The sequence below is a fragment of the Ranitomeya imitator genome, chromosome 5 (assembly GCF_032444005.1).
Source record: "Ranitomeya imitator isolate aRanImi1 chromosome 5, aRanImi1.pri, whole genome shotgun sequence".
NCBI lineage: Eukaryota > Metazoa > Chordata > Amphibia > Anura > Dendrobatidae > Ranitomeya > Ranitomeya imitator.
In genome coordinates this window covers 673,914,450-673,935,855 of record NC_091286.1, presented here as the reverse complement: position 1 = coordinate 673,935,855, position 21,406 = coordinate 673,914,450, and the positions used below count along the sequence as shown (strand labels likewise).

Below are 21,406 nucleotides of genomic sequence, written 5' to 3'. Positions count from 1 at the left end.
AAAAAATAGAAAAGCAAAAATGAAAATGGGCATGAAGGGGTTTAAGAGGTTTTCCCATCTCATACACTAATGGAAAATCCACAAGATCTCTTCAATGGGACATGCATCTCTCTTTAAATCAGGCTACTGAGGTTTGCCACTGTTAATGGAAAGATATCCAGACTTTCTATACATTTGTACCATATATGATTTATTTGCAACTCTGCACCAAAAACACGGTGCAATGGAGCCCTACTCTCAGGACAGATGTGGATTTTGTTAGTGATGTAGGGGGTTCTTTATGCAAAGAGAAAACATTTTCTTCATGATTGTCTACAAAGATCTCCGATCAGGCATTATGTATTAATATAATTAATGAGAGATCCCACTATAATTAATAGTAGTTGGTAGTAGGTAGGTGTAGGTGGTTGCCGCAAAAAGTGACTAGACCAAGTTTGACGGTGAATGGACAGACAGTCCATTGTAGACTCATTGACATCTCATAATTGGGGGTTCTGTTTTTAGCTAAATGCTTGTCCATGCAGGATATCTTTGTATCTAATATCAAATGTGAAAAAAATGAACTACAAAAATGAACTCATTGCATTCAGGTGTTGTCTTTTCGAATGGAGAGAACTGGAAAGTCATGAGAAGATTTGCACTCTCCACACTGCGTGATTATGGAATGGGGAAGAGAACCATAGAAGACAAGATCATCGAGGAGGCCGGGTGTTTAGTTCAGAAGCTGAAATCATATGGAGGTGAGAGGATGATTTCTATAATAGTGTAATGATGGAGGGCTAATGACAACAATGTATGGCAGCAAGAATATTGGTAATTGAGAGCTTCTGACAGAGTTCATCATAAAGGGACCATTTGGACTCCTTTAACCTTTTCACGAGATTGGACATATCCATTCGTTAAGGTTAATAAGTAATTACCCACCTTAGAAGTATGAAAACATCCTATCTATAATGTGTCACCAGGCTGTAACAGCACCGATAATAGGCTGAAACATTGAAACGACAGTGTCATCTGGACCAGCTCTGATTGTTGCATTCTGATGATGACTTAGATCGCAACAATCGGAGAGTACTGACCCTATCTGACCTTGCTATGACTGATCTGCACTTACTGCTTCAGATGTGTGCAGAGTGGTCACACTGCTGTTCTGTCATGCTCTGCTGGGCCTTGTGGTACTACAGACTTATTGAAGCCTGTTCCGTCACTCCTGTGTTGCTGCTGCTGTTACAGAAAGAAGTTCCTGATCTATTCTTGATCCATTCCATAGCCTAGCTTTTTCCTAATCCGCTCCAATTCTGCTCTTCCATTTCCCCCCTTTTCCCCTCTTTTTTCCCTCTCTCCTCCTCTACCTAACACCACGACACTCCCCACCCTTCTGATTCAAAGCTTCTGATAAGCAGAGATTAGCAAATATTTCAATGTTCTGTTCGGATTACAATCTCTGAATTTGTAATATTTGCTGATTAATTCGTTGAATATTCGCAGAACATAGCCGAGCGCCATAAAGTCAATGGGAGGCAAAAACAGACACATGCACAACACCTTATAATGACTACAAATGTTGCCTAAACACATTAAATGAGTAACAGACACCAGGGAAGTGGCCTTAATTCACTCACAGTACAAATTGTAGCGCTGCAGCAATCAACCAATGTAGCTCATGCACCTCCATATTGGAGGAGAAGCGTTAAATAGAAGGTGTCGAAAAACTACAGAATGGGAATACCTTAGGTTGATGCGGGTGGTTCCTTTTAGAGGAAAGGAGTGCACGCGTGCACCCTCTAAGCTTAGTTTCCGGCCCTACAACTGAACCGTAGTGGGTGAGATGAGGAGATGGCGTGTGAGTGGGAGACACTGAATGTAATGTCTGTTAGGTATTAAGAGATCGAACAAAGGGCCAAGTCTGTAATTTCAACAGATAAGAAAGTCTATAGTAAGAGGAAATGGTCCACTGTGTCAAAGACAGATGCCAGATCCAGGAGAAGGAGGAAGACAAACTTGCGTTGCTTTCATTTGGTGGTTAGTAGGTCGTTGGTGACTTTACTCAGAGCAGTTTCAGTGTAATGGTGCAGTCTAAAGTTAGATTGTAAGCAGTCAAAGAGGGAGCAAGAAGAAAGGTGGGAGGACAGTTCAAAATGGATGTGTTGCTCCAGTAGTTAGGAGGCATAGGGGAGAAATGATATGGGGTGATAGCCAGACACAGAGGATGGGTCAAGGATGGGCTTTTTGAGGATGGGTGTGATCGAGATATGTTTCAATCAGGATGGAAGACACCAGTTGTTAGTGACAGGTTGAAAAGGTGGGTTAGGCTTGTGATTAAGACTGTGGTAAAGTATGGAATGAGGTAGGACGTTATTGTGTCAAGTTCACAGGTGGTCAAGCAAAGTATTCAGCTGAGATGAGAGGAGAGGGAGGGGTAGCTGTTGGACTCATGAAAGAATTGAAAGTATTGAATAGTTGTATAGGGTTGGGAGACAGGTATGATATTAGGGTTGAGAAGTCAGTTTGTTTTGCTGCAGTGAGCAATTGCGCAGCATTTTTACAAGTTCTGTTACTGGACGGGCAACTCCGTTCCCTTTCTTTGGCAGCCATACAACGGTACACTTTGTAACTGAGGACCAGAAAGAACATGTGCTGCAGTAGATGGCAAGCGCTGCATCAAGTGGCCTCTGCTCCTCTTCCTCCATCTTAACATAACACACAGTACAGTCCTCAGTAGTGGCACCCCAATTAACCTTTTTTCCTCCACATCTCAACTCTCCAAGCTCCCAACTGACGGTTGGGAACCACTGATGACTGAGTCTGCAGATCTCTTCACATATTGTATGCCATGGGCATAGGACGTGTACTCTAAATATTCACAGAGTCAAGAGGAGGAAATTATCTGCACTGTTGGACAATATTTTTCTCACTTTGATCCATGGCTGGACAAAGTTTGGTCCAGCATAAACCAAACCCTCTTTGACAGACATTAACCCCATTGGGTGAAGGTGATCAATTTGTGACGAGACTCTGATACTTGTTGCGCTCGTGGACTGTACTGTGCTTTCAAGGCAGGAAGAGGAAGGTGACTCTCAGAGCGAGGAGTGAGAGAACAGACAGGATGACGATGAGGTAGTAGATCACACTAGGTGTAAACCCAGAGGCATGTTGCTGAGTAGCCTAGCAGATTAGGAGGAAGAGGAGTAGGAAGATGAGGAGGTTATGTAGACACTGAGTTATGCAACAACAACAACCAATGCATCCTGAGCCCCAACTCTGGCAGTGGACAGCAACATTCGTGGTTCAGCAGTTGCCTATCTTGGGTCTTTTTTTCAGACCGTCAAAAATCTAAAAATCATGTTAGCTGTCAACTAAAAAAAAGACCTAGTAGATTAAAAAAAAGTGAAATAATTTCATAACTACATGCATGAACTGGCACATGCGCGATCAACATGCGTTAATCTGAGAATGTCATTGTGCTAAAATGCAGACTAGCGGGCATCACCAACCACCGTCCACCACATCAACCACATCTTCTGATTCTTCCTCCTCCCTCACTGTGGCAAGAGTTGCTACACAGGTCTCCGGCCGAAGAACCTTGAATTGTTTACCCCTACAGGTGGGGTGACAGAGAGCCTGTCAGCTGATACGGAATTGGACATGCCTGCTATTTTGAACTGATCCTACATACCAAGCACATCCCATCTTTCTCAATCCACAGTAACATCTACACCTGCACCTCTCACAGTCCAGCAGCTCGTCATGTTCACACTACTCCATCCTGTGTCAGCATAGCAGAAAACCCTCATTTGTGTAGTTGTGCTCACGTAAAAAATGATGTCCTCTTACACATGGCAAAGCTCACAGCTTGAACTTCACCATCTTCAATTTACTACTAATAACTAGTGTTGAGCATCCCGATACTGCAAGTATCGGGTATCGGCCGATACTTGCTGTATCGGAATACCAATACCGAGATCCGATATTTTTGTGATATCGGAAATCGGTATCGGAGTGTGCGGTGGTGGCGGAAACTCTCATTCAGGCCCTGGGATCCATATTAATGTAAAAAATAAAGAATAAAAATAAAAATTATGTCTATACTCACCCCTCCGAAGAATACTGGCTGTCACCGCTGCAAGTGTCCACCTCCGTCCTTAAGAATGCTGTGAGTGAAGGACCTTCGATGACGTCGTGGTCAGGTGAGCGGTCATGTGAGCGGTCAGGTGACCGCGACATCATCGAAGGTCCTTCACTCACAGCATTCTTAAGGTCGGAACCGGACTCTTACAGCGGTGACAGCCAGGGTCCTTTGGAGGGGTGAGTATAGCCATATTTTTTATTTTTATTCTTTATTTTTTACATTAATATGGATCCTAGGGCCTGAAGGAGTGTTTCCTCTCCTTCAGACCCTGGGAACCATCGAGGATACATTCTGATATCTGTGTCCCATTGACTTGTATTGGTATCAGAACTCGGTCTCGGCGAGATCTGATATTTTGCCGGTATCGGCCGATACCATCCGATACCGATACTTGCAAATATCGGAAGGTATCGCTCAACACTAATAATAACCTTTATTTATGTAATTTTAATTTTTATTTATTTATACTGTATATCGCAAACACAGTCCGAATAGCCTTACAAGTCAGCAGTTCATATAAAACAGTCAAAAGATACCTAGTTTAAGATAATCAAACAATTAAAGCAAAAACAATGACGAGCCTGCTTTTCAGAGTTTACAATCTACAATGAGGTGGGAGTGACACCAACTACACATGCTTATTTACAATGATGGTGCAACCATCTTGAGGAAATGGGGGGAGATAAAGGCTGCATGAGCTTTTTGGCACAGTTTAGTTTGATGGTGAATTATGTTCAGAAAAATATTGAATAAGCTATATAATAATAATAATCTTTATTTTTATATAGCGCTAACATATTCCGCAGCGCTTTACAGTTTTGCACACATTATCATCACTGTCCCCGATGGGGCTCACAAGTTTGATTAGGGAATGTGATAGGCCGCCCTAAACAGATGTGTTTTAGGGAGCACCTAAAAATGTCTGAGTTGTGGTTATACTCCTAATTTCATGGGGGACAAAGGGTAAGAGGTAAGTCATCTACGTAAGAGATTGAACTGAGCTGGACAAAGTCCAGATCAGGGGTATTATCCTTTTTGTGCGTCTCAGAATTTGAAAGTTGTGAGAGGCCACTAAAATTGCCTAGAGATTGAAGCTGGGATGCAGTTGGGGAGTTGGAGCTGATGAAGTCTCCCAGGATAAGGGTTGTCAATTCTGAGGACATGAAGTGTGACCACAACGCATAAAAGTGGTAAAGGAAGCGGGTGGTTGAGCCTGGGGGCCTGCATATGGCTGCTACTCCGAGGGAGAGGGGATGGAACACCCTGATAGTGTGAACCTCAGAAGAAAAATTACATCCAATCAGATTATGGTATTTTTTTTATTGGGTTAAAAATAGGATTGCTGTTGGCAGCGAGGAGTGTTGGGTTATCATGGAGTTAAAAGTGATCGCACGGTGGGATATACACATATTTCATGTGTTCTAATCTGGACGTGACTAAGCCATACACTCATTATTACTTTTCTGAGAATTAATTATTGTGAACAGCCTGCAGGCTCTTAGTATGATTTGTCACTAGTGTTGAGCATTCCGATACCGCAAGTATCGGGTATCGGCCGATATTTGCGGTATCGGAAATCAGATCCCGAGTTCCAATATTTTTGCGATATCGGGAATCGGGATCGGGATGAATATTTATGTGTAAAATAAAAAATAAAAATAAAAAATATGAATATACTCACCCTCCGACGCGCCCTGTTGTAACCGCTGCAACCGGCAGTCTCCATTCCTAAGAATGAGCGAATGAAGGACCTGCGATGACGTCGCGGCTTGTGATTGGTCGCGTGAGCGGTCACATGAGCGGTCACTCGATCAATCACAAGCTGCAACGTCATCGAAGGTCCTTCAGCCGCTCATTCTTAGGAACGGAGGCTGCCGGTTACACCGCTAAGGTCCAGGGTCCACCGGAGGGGTGAGTATATCCATATTTTTTATTTTTATTCTTTATTTTTTACATGAATATGGATCCCAGGGCCTGAAGGAGAGTTTCCTCTCCTTCAGACCCTGGGAACTATTCCAGGATACATTCCGATATTTATGTCCCATTGACTTGTATTGGTATCAGGTATCGGCGATATCCGATATTTTTCGGATATTGGCCGATACAATCCGATACCGATACTTTCAAATATCGGAAGGTATTGCTCAACACTATTTGTCACCCAATTGTGTCATTGTCTGGACTATAGGGGCCAGCTGAGAGTTATTCACTAGAAAGATCACAGCACTTGTTTCTGTACGACTCATGGCCTGTGATCTCTGTGATTATTGCATGGCCACTCCAATGTGTTGGCCACGGAAATGCAGCATTATGGATACAGACGGTTTCAAAAAAGCTGATGGTCATCGCATTCCCCCCAGTACCAGATGCCCAGTCACCAATACATCTCTAAGAAAGATGTGTCTGCGCTACAGCAGCAAGTTACAGACAATCATCACCTGTTCCCTGAAAAATTCTGTCTGCCAGGGTGCATTTCAACAATGACACCTGGACGATCAAGCATGGACAGGGGAGAGACCTCTAGATGACTGGGCACTGGGTAACTCTGGTGGCTGTAGGGGCAGTCAGGGAAGGGGCTGCTCCACAAGTCTTGCAAACCCCAAGGCTTGCAGGGCACTAGGAGATGGAGAAATAAACCATTACACACCATAAGATGGACAACTAAACTACTAGACTACAGGGGTTGGAGAACTAAACTACTAAACAGGCAGGGTTGTAGAACTAAACCACTACACACCATACAATGGATAACTAAACTAATAGACAACAGGGGTTGAAGAACTAAACTGCTAACAACTTGAGTTGGAGAACTGAACTAGTACACAGTAGGGGATGGAGAACTAAAGCAGTAGACACGAAGGTGTCACTAGACACCAAGTCTTGGAATCCCCAGGGTTTCCGGAACAAACCTGTCATGATTCCAATGGCAGGGAATCACAAAAGGACAAGCAGCAACAAGCTCTAGGGTGATGGAACCTGAGCTGACCGCGACCCTAAACCTGAACACACAAATAACAATAGCCGGGGAACATGCCTACGTTGATCCTAGACGTCTCGCACCAGCCGAAGATCTAACTTCCCCTATTAGAAGAAACACAGACCTCTCTTGCCTCCAGAGAAATACCCCACAGAAATAGCAGCCCCCCACATATAATGACGGTGAAATGAGAGGAAGGCACATACACAGTATGAAAACAGATTCAGCAAAATGAGGCCCGCTAAAACTAGATAGCAGAGGATACAAAAGTAAACTGCGCGGTCAGCAAAAAACCCTTCAAAAAACCATCCTGCAATTACTTGAACTCATGTTCCAACTCATGGAACATGAGGAGCAATTATAGCCCACTAGAGCAACCAGCAGCAAAGAAACAATTATATGCAAGCTGGACAAGACAAAAATAAAGCAAAACGTGGAACAAGAAAATCAAAAACTTAGCTTGTCCTGAAGATTACTGAAGCCAGAAGCTGAGGTAACAAAACACTCTGATAACCTTGATAGCCGGCGGGGAAATGACAAGAAAGCCCGGTTAAATAGGAAACTCCCAAATCCTAATAGAACAGGTGGACACCAGAGACAGCAGAACACAAATCACCCAGTACCATCAGTAACCACCAGAGGGAGCCCAAAAACAGAACTCACAACAGTACCCCCCCTTGAGGAGTGGTCACCGAACCCTCACGAGAACCACCAGGGCGACCAGGATGAGCCCTATGAAAAGCGCGGACCAAATCATCAGCATGAACATCAGAGGCCACCACCCAAGAATTATCCTCCTGACCATAACCCTTCCACTTGACCAAATATTGGAGTTTCCGTCTGGAAACACGAGAATCCAAGATCTTCTCTACAACATACTCCAATTCTCCCTCCACCAGCTCTGGAGCAGGAGGCTCAAGCGAAGGAACAACAGGTACCTCATACCTCCGCAACAACGACCGATGGAACATATTATGAATAGCAAACGATGCCGGGAGATCCAAACGAAACAACACAGGGTTAAGAATTTCCAAGATCCTATAAGGACCGATGAACCGAGGCTTGAACTTAGGAGAAGAGACCTTCATAGGAACAAAACGAGAAGACAACCACACCAAGTCCCCAACACGAAGTCGAGGACCCACGCGGCGACGGCGATTAGCAAACTGCTGAGCCTTCTCCTGGGACAACTTCAAATTGTCCACCACATGACTCCAAATCCGATGCAACCCATCCACCACCATGTCCACTCCAGGACAATCAGAAGGCTCCACCTGACCAGAGGAAAAACGAGGATGAAACCCCGAATTACAAAAGAAAGGAGAAACCAAGGTAGCAGAACTAGCCCGATTATTAAGGGCAAACTCGGCCAGTGGCAAAAAGGTAACCCAGTCATCCTGATCAGCAGAAACAAAACACCTCAAATAAGTTTCCAAGGTCTGATTAGTTCGCTCCGTCTGGCCATTCGTCTGAGGATGGAATGCAGACGAAAAGGACAAATCAATGCCCATCTTAGCACAGAACGTCCGCCAACATCTAGACACAAACTGGGATCCCCTGTCAGAAACGATGTTCTCCGGAATCCCATGCAAACGAACCACATTCTGGAAAAACAGAGGGACCAACTCAGAGGAGGAAGGCAACTTAGGCAAGGGTACAAGATGAACCATTTTAGAAAAGCGGTCACACACAACCCAGATGACAGACATTTTTTGAGAGACAGGGAGATCCGAAATAAAGTCCATGGAAATGTGCGTCCAAGGCCTCTTCGGGATAGGCAAAGGTGACAACAATCCACTGGCTCGAGAACAGCAAGGCTTAGCCCGAGCACAAACCTCACAAGACTGCACAAAAGAACGCACATCCCTCGACAAGGAAGGCCACCAAAAAGACCTGGCCACCAAGTCTCTAGTACCAAATATTCCAGGATGACCTGCCAACGCAGAAGAATGGACCTCGGAGATGACTCTACTGGTCCAACTATCTGGAACAAACAGTCTCTCAGGCAGACAACGATCTGGTTTACCCGCCTGAAACTCCTGCAAAGCACGTCGCAAGTCTGGGAAGACGGCCGACAAAATCACCCCATCCCTAAGGATACCAGTGGGCTCAGAATTTCCAGGGGAGTCAGGCACAAAACTCCTAGAAAGAGCATCCGCCTTCACATTCTTTGAACCTGGCAGGTATGAAACCACAAAATTGAAACGAGAGAAAAACAGTGACCAACGAGCCTGTCTAGGATTCAGACGCCTGGCAGACTCAAGGTAAATCAGATTTTTGTGATCAGTCAAGACCACCACACGATGTCTAGCACCCTCCAGCCAATGACGCCACTCCTCAAATGCCCACTTCATGGCCAAAAGTTCCCGATTACCCACATCATAATTCCGCTCAGCGGGCGAAAATTTTCTAGAAAAGAACGCACATGGCTTCATCACCGAGCAATCGGAGCTTCTCTGTGACAAAACCGCCCCCGCTCCAATCTCGGAAACATCAACCTCAACTTGGAAAGGAAGCGAAACATCAGGCTGATGCAACACAGGAGCAGAAGAAAACCGGCGTTTAAGTTCCTGAAAGGCCTCCACAGCCGCAGGAGACCAATCAGCAACATCAGCACCCTTCTTAGTCAAATCCATCAAAGGCTTAACAACACTAGAAAAATTAGTTATAAAACGACGATAGAAATTAGCAAAGCCCAAGAACTTCTGCAGACTCTTAAGAGATGCAGGCTGCGTCCAGTCACAAATAGCCCGAACCTTGACGGGATCCATCTCAATAGTAGAAGGGGAAAAAATATACCCCAAGAAAGAAATATTCTGGACTCCAAAGAGACACTTTGAGCCCTTTACAAACAAGGAATTAGCCCGTAGGACCTGAAACACCTTCCTGACCTGCTGAACATGAGACTCCCAGTCATCAGAAAAAACCAAAATATCATCCAAATACACAATCATAAATTTATCCAGATATTCACGGAAAATATCGTGCATAAAGGACTGGAAGACTGAAGGAGCATTAGAAAGTCCGAAAGGCATTACCAAATACTCAAAATGGCCCTCAGGCGTATTAAATGCGGTTTTCCACTCATCACTTTGCTTTATTCGTATAAGATTATACGCACCCCGAAGATCAATCTTAGTGAACCATTTAGCCCCCTTAATGCGAGCAAACAAATCAGTCAACAAAGGCAAAGGATACTGATATTTTACGGTAATCTTATTCAAAAGACGATAATCTATACAAGGCCTCAAGGACCCATCTTTTTTGGCCACGAAAAAAAAACCTGCTCCCAAAGGGGACGAAGATGGACGGATATGTCCCTTTTCCAAGGACTCCTTAACATAATCCCGCATAGCAGTATGCTCTGGCACTGACAGATTGAACAAACGTCCTTTAGGAAATTTACTACCAGGAATTAAATCTATAGCACAATCGCAATCCCTGTGAGGAGGAAGCGAACTGAGCTTAGGCTCCTCAAAAACATCCCGATAATCAGACAAAAATACAGGAACCTCAGAAGGAGTAGATGAAGCGATAGAAATCGGAGGTGCATCATCATGAACCCCCTGACATCCCCAGCTTAACACAGACATTGTTTTCCAGTCAAGGACTGGATTATGAGTTTGTAACCATGGCAGACCAAGTACTAGAACATCATGTAAATTATACAATACCAGGAAGCGAATCACCTCCTGATGAACGGGAGTCATACGCATGGTCACTTGTGTCCAGTACTGAGGTTTATTCATAGCTAAAGGTGTAGAGTCAATTCCCTTCAAAGGAATAGGGACTTCCAGAGGCTCAAGACTAAACCCACATCGCTTGGCAAATGACCAATCCATAAGACTCAGGGCAGCGCCTGAATCTACATAGGCATCGACGGAAATGGATGATAATGAGCAAATCAGAGTCACAGACAGAATGAACTTAGACTGTAACGTACTAATGGCAACAGACTTATCAACCTTTTTTGTGCGTTTAGAGCATGCTGATATAACATGAGCTGAATCACCACAATAAAAGCACAACCTATTTTTCCGCCTATAGTTTTGCCGTTCACTTCTAGACTGAACTCTATCACATTGCATTATCTCAAGTGCCTGTTCAGAAGACACCGCCAAATGGTGCACAGGTTTGCGCTCCCATAAACGCCGATCAATCTGAATAGCCATAGTCATAGACTCATTCAGACCCGTAGGCGCAGGGAACCCCACCATAACATCTTTAATGGCCTCAGAAAGGCCATCTCTGAACTTTGCAGCCAGGGCGCACTCATTCCACTGAGTAAGCACTGACCATTTCCGAAATTTTTGACAATATATTTCTGCTTCATCTTGCCCCTGAGAGAGAGCTAATAAAGCTTTTTCAGCCTGAATCTCCTGGTTAGGTTCCTCATAGAGCAAACCCAATGCCAGAAAAAACGCATCCACATTAAGCAACGCAGGATCCCCTGGTGCCAATGCAAATGCCCAATTTTGAAGGTCACCCCGCAGGAAAGATATAATAATCTTAACCTGCTGAGCAGGGTCTCCAGAAGAGCGAGATTTCAAAGAAAGAAACAGCTTGCAATTGTTCCTAAAATTCAGAAAACTAGATCTATCTCCAGCAAAGAACTCTGGAATAGGAATTCTAGGTTCAGACATAGGAGCATGTACAACAAAATCTTGTATATTTTGAACCTTAGCAGCAAGATTATTCAAGCTGGAAGCTAAACTCTGGACGTCCATGATAAACAGCTAAGGTCAAAGCCATTCAAGGATTAAGAGGAGGGAAAAAAAAAAAAATCAGCCAGGCTGCAATTAAGGCTAGGCAGCAACCTCAGAGGAGAGAAAAAAAAAACTTCCTCAGACTACTTTTCCTCCTACTTCAGCCCAAACATTTTGGGCCGGCTATACTGTCATGATTCCAATGGCAGGGAATCACAAAAGGACAAGCAGCAACGAGCTCTAGGGTGATGGAACCTGAGCTGACCGCGACCCTAAATCTGAACACACAAATAACAATAGCCGGGGAACGTGCCTACGTTGATCCTAGACGTCTCGCACCAGCCGAAGATCTAACTTCCCCTATTAGAAGAAACACAGACCTCTCTTGCCTCCAGAGAAATACCCCACAGAAATAGCAGCCCCCCACATATAATGACGGTGAAATGAGAGGAAGGCACATACACAGTATGAAATCAGATTCAGCAAAATGAGGCCCGCTAAAACTAGATAGCAGAGGATACAAAAGTAAACTGCGCGGTCAGCAAAAAACCCTTCAAAAAACCATCCTGCAATTACTTGAACTCATGTTCCAACTCATGGAACATGAGGAGCAATTACAGCCCGCTAGAGCAACCAGCAGCAAAGAAACAATTATATGCAAGCAGGACAAGACAAAAATAAATCAAAACGTGGAACAAGAAAATCAAAAACTTAGCTTGTCCTGAAGATTACTGAAGCCAGAAGCTGAGGTAACAAAACACTCTGATAACCTTGATAGCCGGCGGGGAAATGACAAGAAAGCCCGGTTAAATAGGAAACTCCCAAATCCTAATAGAACAGGTGGACACCAGAGACAGCAGAACACAAATCACCCAGTACCATCAGTAACCACCAGAGGGAGCCCAAAAACAGAACTCACAACACAAACCTCTGTATGTAACAGTTCCTGCAGTGCTTCTGCCTACTCCACCTCCTCTAGGGCCTCCACCTGCACCTTCAACCCCTGCCTTAAATAAACAAACGATCCAAGACTGCAATAGAATCCCTTCCCCACCTCCATACTCCGCAGCCAGGGCTCACCGTAATCAGGCAGTGTTTACATTAATATGCCTTGGAGATTGCAGTCATACAGATCAACAATTTTGGACAGCTATCCATGCCGAGTTTGAGCAAAGGCTGTTTACTAGTGATGCGCGAGTATGCTCGTTGCCTGGGTTTTCCAGAGTATGCTTGGGTGTTCTCCGAGTATTTTGGCGTGCTCGGAGATTTAGTTTTTGTCGGCACAGCTGCATAATTTGTGGCTGCTGGACAGCCTGAATACATGTGGGGGTTGCCTGTTTGTTAGGGATTCCTCACATGTGTTTTGGCTGTCTAGCAGCTGCAAATCATGCAGCTGTGTTGACAAAATTAAATCTCCGAGCACGCCAAAGTACTCAGAAAAGCCTGAGCAACGAGTAAACTCCCTCGTCACTACTATCACATTCAACCTGGAGGGAAGGCCATGTGTGATAATGGTGCAAACCTGGTGGCGGCCCTATACAGGGCCAGCCTTACACACGAAACCACTCTCGTGCTGGCATCAACCATTGCACTTCAGTTGGTATAGAGATCTTTCGGACTACCAGTTAACCAGTTAATATGCGATATGACCACACTTTGGAATTAAACTCTCTACATGTTGCAGCAACTGTGGCAGCAGTGCCAAGACCTGGTGTAGGATGACATTTTTCATAGTCTGGCATCAACGCATTACGGATGTGGTGCAATTCACACTTGCGGACTGGATATAGACGAAGGACCTCTGCACCCTTCTGTACATATTCTTACTGGCTACTTAGATGGTTAGCATTGATGATGCCATCATCAGCATCCCTATTACTGTCATCTATATGCTGGGGCACACTTTAAATAGTGTGGGTGAGCAGGTGGTGGTGATGGTCCAGGGGGAAGAGGAGGAAGCAGAGGAGGATACCCTTAGGGTTACCAATATCTATAAGTTCAAGTCTGTTGTCACACAGATGTTTGCCATAGGAGGAACAAATGGAGAAGAACCATGAAAAGGATGAGAAGGAAGAGGTGATGGACGTGCAACAGTTAGGAGATGAAGATGATGATTCCTTTCATGTTGTCCATGTTTGTCAGGAGGGGATGGAGGAAGAAAGCTTGAGTGATATACCAGCACCAACACACTGTGGATTTGGGCAACATGAAAGAGACTGACCCAATGAGCGCCTTCTTGCAGCTCTATCTGCAACATGATTTTTACTCGTATAGTTATGATTCCAAATAGTGCTGACTACTGGGTTGCCATTGTGTTCTATCCACAATACAAAAGTACATTTTGCCAGTTGATTCCCCCTGGAAAGGGACATGCCCGTGATGCAGCAACAAAACATGCCAGAAGACAATCTTGACAGTGGTTTTCCCCAACACAGCAGTGAGGCACTGAGGCACACAGTTTGCATCGCAGTGATAGCCTTCCAACCACCCACAGAAGCGTTCAGTTGTTAACGCAAAAACATTAGCAGTCTTGCAGTGCTGTAGTCCTGTGTTTCAACCCCACCAAGGTCAGCGTCAGCAAAGATATTGTAGGTTCTAATCGTGTTTGCAAGGGTTTACTCCCAATAATATTTTTTCTACCCACACTAAAAAGACATACAGATAGTAAATTTAGATTGTGCGTCCCAATGATGACAGTGCCAGTAATGTCTGTAAATGTCTGTAAAGCAAATGTTGAATTATTGGCGCTATATAAGGGATAAACCCTCCAAAAATTGAAAGTGATGCTGAGCCACACTCCTGTGGCCCACATATCAGTTTCATAGATTACTATTTTCAGAAAAATGTAAGGATCGTAACACGGGTAGTTGACTCAAAGACAGTGGAGGACTGCTGTTATCAGAGGTCTACTGCTACAGGCAACACACATGAAGGAGACCCAATGCAGAAACTACTCATTTGCAAAAATGTATTTGCACACACCAACAAAGTGACATCAATTTAACTACAGAAGAAATAGTATAAAAGGAACTGACCAGTCTTCCACTACACCCAACCCAGCAGATGGACACCCACCCAAGAGTGTTCACATTTTCAAAAATTAGCGTCAGAATGTAAGAAAATGGCATAAATTTCATCACAGTAGAAATAGTATAATAGGGACCAACAGGTCTAGCACACTATTAGCAACTAAGGTGAAATATGGCGTGATGAATTACATTACTCACAGCACAAAGAATTGTTTCAGTGTTCATGAGGCCTGTATGACAAAGAAGATCTGCTCCAAAAAATTTCAAAGTGAGATGTCCCCTACTATATGACATTAGTAACAGTTTAGTAACAAACCCATTTGTGTCATCTTCTGTGCATGCTATCAGGCCAAAAACACCAGGGTATGTGACCTTTTGATCAGGGTCATTTGGGTGTTTTGGGTTGTCATTATGATTTAAAAAGAGAAAACACAGTAGTTTGCCAATAAATGGCTTCACCAAGCCACTAACCATGAGTGGAGAAAAAGTTTTGGAGTTATCATTCATATTCTCTGAAAAAAGGCCAACAAAGCAGAAATTTTGCCGGGGTATGTAAACTTTTGAGCACAACTGTAAAGAGGGCCAGTATGTGTCTCCCAAGTTGCGTATAGAGACGTATTAAACCCGCTAGAGTGCATTGTGTTAACAGCATAACATCTGTGAATTACAAGGCAAAGTAAAAGTAAGTGTGGATTTGGTCAAAGTAGTTGACCACGTTAGATTTTAGGAAAATCTGGCATGGGCTTTTATTTTTGGAGGGATTTGCAGGTTTTGCAGTGGGGCAAAACCCTCCTCCCACTCTGGGTTTTGGGAGTGGCCCTATGTCCACTATTCCCATTTAAGCTCTCAGTTTTGTCTTGGATGTGTTAGTGTTTTATTTTGCAAGCGGCAGAGCAGGAGGCTCTGTGCAGCCCAGGCATGTGTGGAGCTAACACAGAGCCAGGGACTTCAAAGTGGCTGACAGACTCAAGGGATACGGTGGTGCCATTGCCTATGGCAACGAGTTTTAACCTGGATTATTTTTGAGGACCTGGCTGCAAACCAAAGGATATCGTTTACCTGTTTATGTGAGTTACTGGAATAAAGATATTTTATGTTAATCATCCTGTGGTCCCTACCTATCTATCAGACTTTTACTGTGCAGGTATTGCCGGAATTTGAGCCTCCCCTTGAAATGTATTAGGGAGTCATCTTTGCAGAAGTCCCTTTGGGGAACCAACACCTCAGTAAACTTGTTGCTGAAATGGTCAATGACCTGCCTAACCTTCAAAAGTCGGTCAAAGTTGGGGTATTCTTGAAGGACAATTGTGCATTATCACTGTAATTAAATCCATTGTGGATTGCTTCAAATTTTTTATGGGTCATAGCTATGTGGTATACTGGAGTAATGTATAAAACATCAACACTCCAATATTGCCAAAGTTCTGGCTTCTTTACTAACTCCATATAAGAACAAGGCCCCAAAACGTCATAATTTCTACTGTGTCTACAGGGGTCAAGTTGGAAAATGATGAAGGGCGGTTTGTGCCAAAAATTGCAAAAAAAATTAAAAAATCCTAAGAGAAAAATACTTTGAAAAAGTCTATTTCTGTGAAACCTGTGGTGTGAAATTTTATTACCAATTGTGCCACAAAATAAGGTATCAGTGACTCATAATTGTCAGAGGGTGAGTTCCATACGGGGTCAGTAAAGTTGGACGCTGGTTCATTTTCTGTGCTGGAATGCCTGAGTGGAGGTTCAATATTACCTGATGAAGAAGAGGATGAAAAATAAGGGAAAGTGTCATCCTCTCCCTCATTATCAGGGTAGGATGCAAAGACGGCATATGCATCCTCCTCTGAATGCTGTGATGGGAACAAAAGGGAATTTTTTTCACATACAGTGGGTACGGAAAGTATTCAGACCCATTTAAATTTTTCACTCTTTGTTTCATTGCAGCCATTTGGAAAATTAAAAAAAGTTAATTTTTTTCTCATTAATGTACGCTCTTGTACCCCATCTTGACTGAAAAAAACAGAAATGTAGTAATTTTTGCAAATTTATTAAAAAAGAAAAGCTGAAATATTGCATGGTCATAAGTATTCAGACCCCTTGCTCATAATTGAGTAGAAGCTCCTTTTGAGCTAGAACTGCCATGAGTCTTCTTGGGAATGATGCAAAAAGATTTTCACACCTGGATTTGGGGATCCTTTGCCATTCTTCCTTGCAGATCCTCTCCAGTTCCATCAGGTTGAATAGTGAACATTGGTGGACAGCCAATTTCAGGTCTCTCCAGGGGTGCTTAATTGGGTTTAGGTCAGGGCTCTAGTTGGGGCAGTCAGGAATTGTCACAGAGTTGTTCTGAAGCCACTCCTTCGTTATTTTAGCTGTGTGACAGGGGACATTGTCTTGTTGGAAGGTGAAACTTCTGCCAAGTCTGAGGTCCAGAGCACAGTGGAAGAGGTTTTCATCCAGGATATCTCTGTAATTGGCCGCATTCATGTTTCCTTCAATGACAACCAGTCATCCTGTCCCTGTAGCTAAAAAACACCCCATACATGATGCTGCCACCACCATGTATCACTGTTGGGATTGTACTGGGCAGGTGATGAGCAGTTCCTGGTTTTCTACACACATACCGCTTAGAATTGTCACCAAAAAGGTCTATCTTCGTCTCATCCGACCAGAGAATCTTATTTCTCATAGTCTGGGAGTCCTTCATTTGTTTTTTAGCAAACTTTCTGCGTGCTTTCATATGTCTGGACTGAGGGCCACTAAGCCAGCCATAAAGGCCTGAATGGTGGAGGGCTGCAGTGATAGTTGACTTTGTGGAACTTTCTCCCATCTCAGTATTGCATATCTGGAGCTCAGTCAAAGTGCTCTTGAGGATCTTCTTTACCTCTCTCACCAAGGCTCTTCTCCCACGATTTCTCAGTTTGGCTGGACGGCCAGATCTAGGAAGACTTCTGGTGGTCCCAAACTTCTTGCATTTAAGGATTATGGAGGCCACTGTGCTCCTAGGAACCATGAGTACTGCAGAAATTCTTGTAACCTTGACCAGAACTGTGCCTTGCCAGAATTCTGTCTCTGAGCTCATTAGCCATAAATTCTGTATAGATGGATAAAAAAAAATGTTTTGTTTAAAAAAAAACAAATATTTTCTATCTTTTAGGAAAGCCCTTTGATAACTTGACCTGTATTAATGCAGCTGTTGCCAATATAATTGTGGCCATACTGCTTAGCCATAGATTTGAATATGAAGATCCAACCATTTTGAAACTTCTTGCCGCTGTTAATGAAAATGTAAGACTCTTGGGAAGCCCCTGGATTCGAGTAAGTAAAAAAATAATAAAAATTAATATATTTTGAAAGTTTTAATAGTAGTTTCGATTAAAATTATTGTCTTTTAAAAATATGGCCAATGGGGATTATATAAAATTATCACTGGAAAGACAGTCCAAAAATTTTCCCTATTTTTGTGATCATGCAGACGGTTTTGTCAATTCCTATAGGTGCAGAAAAATAAATGCCATTTCCTGTGCAGAGCATACTGGGGATATTATCACCAGTAAAGGCATAAAAAGTAAAAAAATTTATCAAAAAGATGGTATGTAATGATGAAAGTAATGTCTTTTTTTAAGCTGTAGGGTAATGACTAACTAATAGTTTTTCGGTAGAAATGAAATAAATTGAAAATGTTGCATTTTCTCACCTAACAAAGCCTAAAGAAAGTTTATAAAAGAATATGAGCTTCTTTTTCCAATATAATTAAGAGGGGTGAAATTGTTGATGCCAAAATTGCCGCACCATCTAATTTTGCAGCCTCTTACAAGGGCTTCAGTAAGCATCATGGGTTCCTCCCTCACCACCTGCCACCTGTAGGGAAACCGAGCACACCAGACCAAAGGGTGATACCTTTATAAAAGATATAATAGATTGAGGTAGTGTGCTCGCCTGAGCGGGTTGAGTAGGCAAAGCTCCTATGAAAGCTCAATAACGGCTGCCGCTGCCCCGTGCTTGGGCTATGAGCTTCACCAGAATGCTTGACGGAAAAGACAATTCATGGTTTTGGACTAACTGAAATGAAGATCCTTGATTCATGATCGCGTTTTCACACCAGACTGGCATCTTTCTTAAGTGTAAAAATGAACTGTTCTATTACACACAATTTTGTTGGTAAAAATTGTTGGTACCCCTCATTTAATGACAGAAAAACCCACAATGGTCACAGAAATAACTTGAATCTGACAAAAGTAATAATAAATTAAAAATCTATGAAAGTGAACAAATGAAACTCAGATATTGCTTGTCAACCATGCTTCCACAGAATTAAAAAAAAATAAAACTCATGAAATAGGCCTGGACAGAAATGATGGGACCCCTAAAAATAATGTGAAAAAAAGGGACATGTTAAATCATGTGTGTCCACTAATTAGCATCACAGATGTCTACATTCTTGGAATCAGTGAGTGGCCTGTGTATGGGGCTACAGATACTCACTGTGCTGTTTGGTGACATGTTGTGTGTGTAGAGCGCCCCAGGGTCCTGTTCATTGCAGTAATATCATTCTCTTCTAGGGGGGAGTGATGTTACGTTTGGAGTCAAAGAAAGACAACTGAATCCAGGTATCACAAACATGCAACACATTTCGCACTCCAGGCCACCAGGGGGAGCTCTGCTCCTATTTATTAGGGCACTCTGCACACTTAGGGAAAACTGGTTGCCTGGGGAGGAAGTAAGTTAGTTGCTGGCTGAGCTTTGCTCAGGTAGTTGGTCCCTGACAGGGGTGGGAGCCTGTCAGAGATCCAGACTGACGGACACGGAGCTGTGCCTGCCTTAAGTGCGGCAGCTTCTGGGAAGAGACACTGAAGGAGAACTGTATTGTAGAGAGGGTGAAGAAGTTGTTGCAAAGGAGTGGAAATCAGAGGAGTTCTGCCCTACACAGGCTGCCTCCTTCTGAGGTGCAGGATCCTGGTAGCCGGAACACCGAGGGAGCAACGATACTTTATGCCTTGCTCCAGAGACCGGCAGGACAGCTAATTTCACGTTACTTGTCCGCCCCTACACCCAGGAGGCAAGGTGGAACCCCTTACAGGCTGGGGCATGATCGAGTCCCTGTAAAACGCCTCAAGCCACCGGTCATACGGGTTTGTCCTATCCATCTGGGGGACAGAGAGAGACACAACATCTGTAACATCTTCAACAGTTGTGAGGATCTTATGAGAAGCTTAGCAGTAAGGTACTACAACACCACGGTGCTAGAGTAAGGCTACTGATTTCTATCTGGACAAAGGGATTCTGAATTTGCCCCATTGGACCCCTTAAGCAGCGTCGGTCACCCTGACCGAATACCACATGTGACATCACGAACATTATCCCTTTAAAGAACTTTCCCTTTTACACGGACGTCCCAGGGCCATGGACCGGGTCAGCCACCGTGACATCCCCCTGTGAACCAAAGGACCCGGTACCGAGTACCCCACACATGGCCCCATGGGGGCGTTCCATGTGCATCACACTCAAGATGGACCACAGGAAGCGAAGGAAAGAGTTGACTCAGGAGATTAGAAAGAAAATTATAGACAAACATGATAAAGGTAAAAGTTATAAGACCATCTCCAAGCAGCTGTTACTACAGTTGCACATATTATTCAGAAATTAAAGATCCATAAGACTGTTGCCAACTGCCCTGGACGTGGCCGCAGGAGGAAAATTGATGACAAATCAAAGCGACAAATAATATGAATGGTAACAAAAGAGCCCGGAAAACTTCTAAACAGATTAAAGGTGAACTTCAAGCTCAAGGAACATCAGTGTCAGATTGTACCATCTGTTGTTGTCTATGCCAAAGTGGACTTCATGGCAGACAACCAAGGAGGACACCATTGTTGAAAAAAATCATAAAAAAAGCCAGATTGGAATTTGCAAAACTTCATGTTGACAAGCCACACAGCTTCTGGGAGAATATCCTATGGACAGATGAGAGAAAAATTGAACTTTTTGGCAAGGCACATCAGCTCTATGTTCACCGACAGAAAAATGAAGCTTATTAAGAAAAGAACACTGTCCCTACTGTGAAACATGGAGGAGGCTCTGTAATGGTCTGGAGCTGCTTTGCTGCATCTGGCACAGGGGAACTAGAATCTGTGCAGGGTACAATGAAATCTCAAGACTATTCAGGCATTCTAGAGAGAAATGTGCTGCCCAGTGTGAGAAAGCTTGGTCTCAGTCAAAAGTCATGGGTCTTGCAAGAGGATAATGACCCAAAACACACAGCTAAAACACCCAAGAATTGCTAAGAGGTAAACATTGGACTATTCTGATGTGACCTTTTATGAGCCCTGACCTAAATCCTATTAAGCATCTTTGGAAAGAGCTAAAACATGCCGTCTGGAAAAGGCAACCTTCAAGCACTAGACAACTGGAGCAGTTTGCTCTTGAGGCAGGGCCGTATTAGCCACTAGGCACTTGAGGGCACGTGCCTAGGGCGGGACGATGCGGGGGCACCTGGCAATGTTTTTTTTTTCTGGGTCACTTCCCGACCGACCGCCCCCCAGCTCTTCCGGCCGCCCGCCCCCCTGCCTGC

At 43.7% G+C, this 21,406-nt stretch overlaps 1 protein-coding gene across 1 annotated transcript in view; it reads left to right on the top strand.

The window, feature by feature from the left end:
• LOC138638764 (cytochrome P450 2C14-like) overlaps positions 1-21,406 on the top strand; it is an 84,959-nt gene that overhangs the window by 33,548 nt on the left and 30,005 nt on the right. The window contains exons 4-5 of the mRNA XM_069728325.1: positions 591-740; positions 17,993-18,153. Of these exons, the coding sequence (XP_069584426.1) occupies positions 591-740; positions 17,993-18,153 (311 nt within the window). The remainder of the gene's footprint in view (positions 1-590; positions 741-17,992; positions 18,154-21,406) is intronic.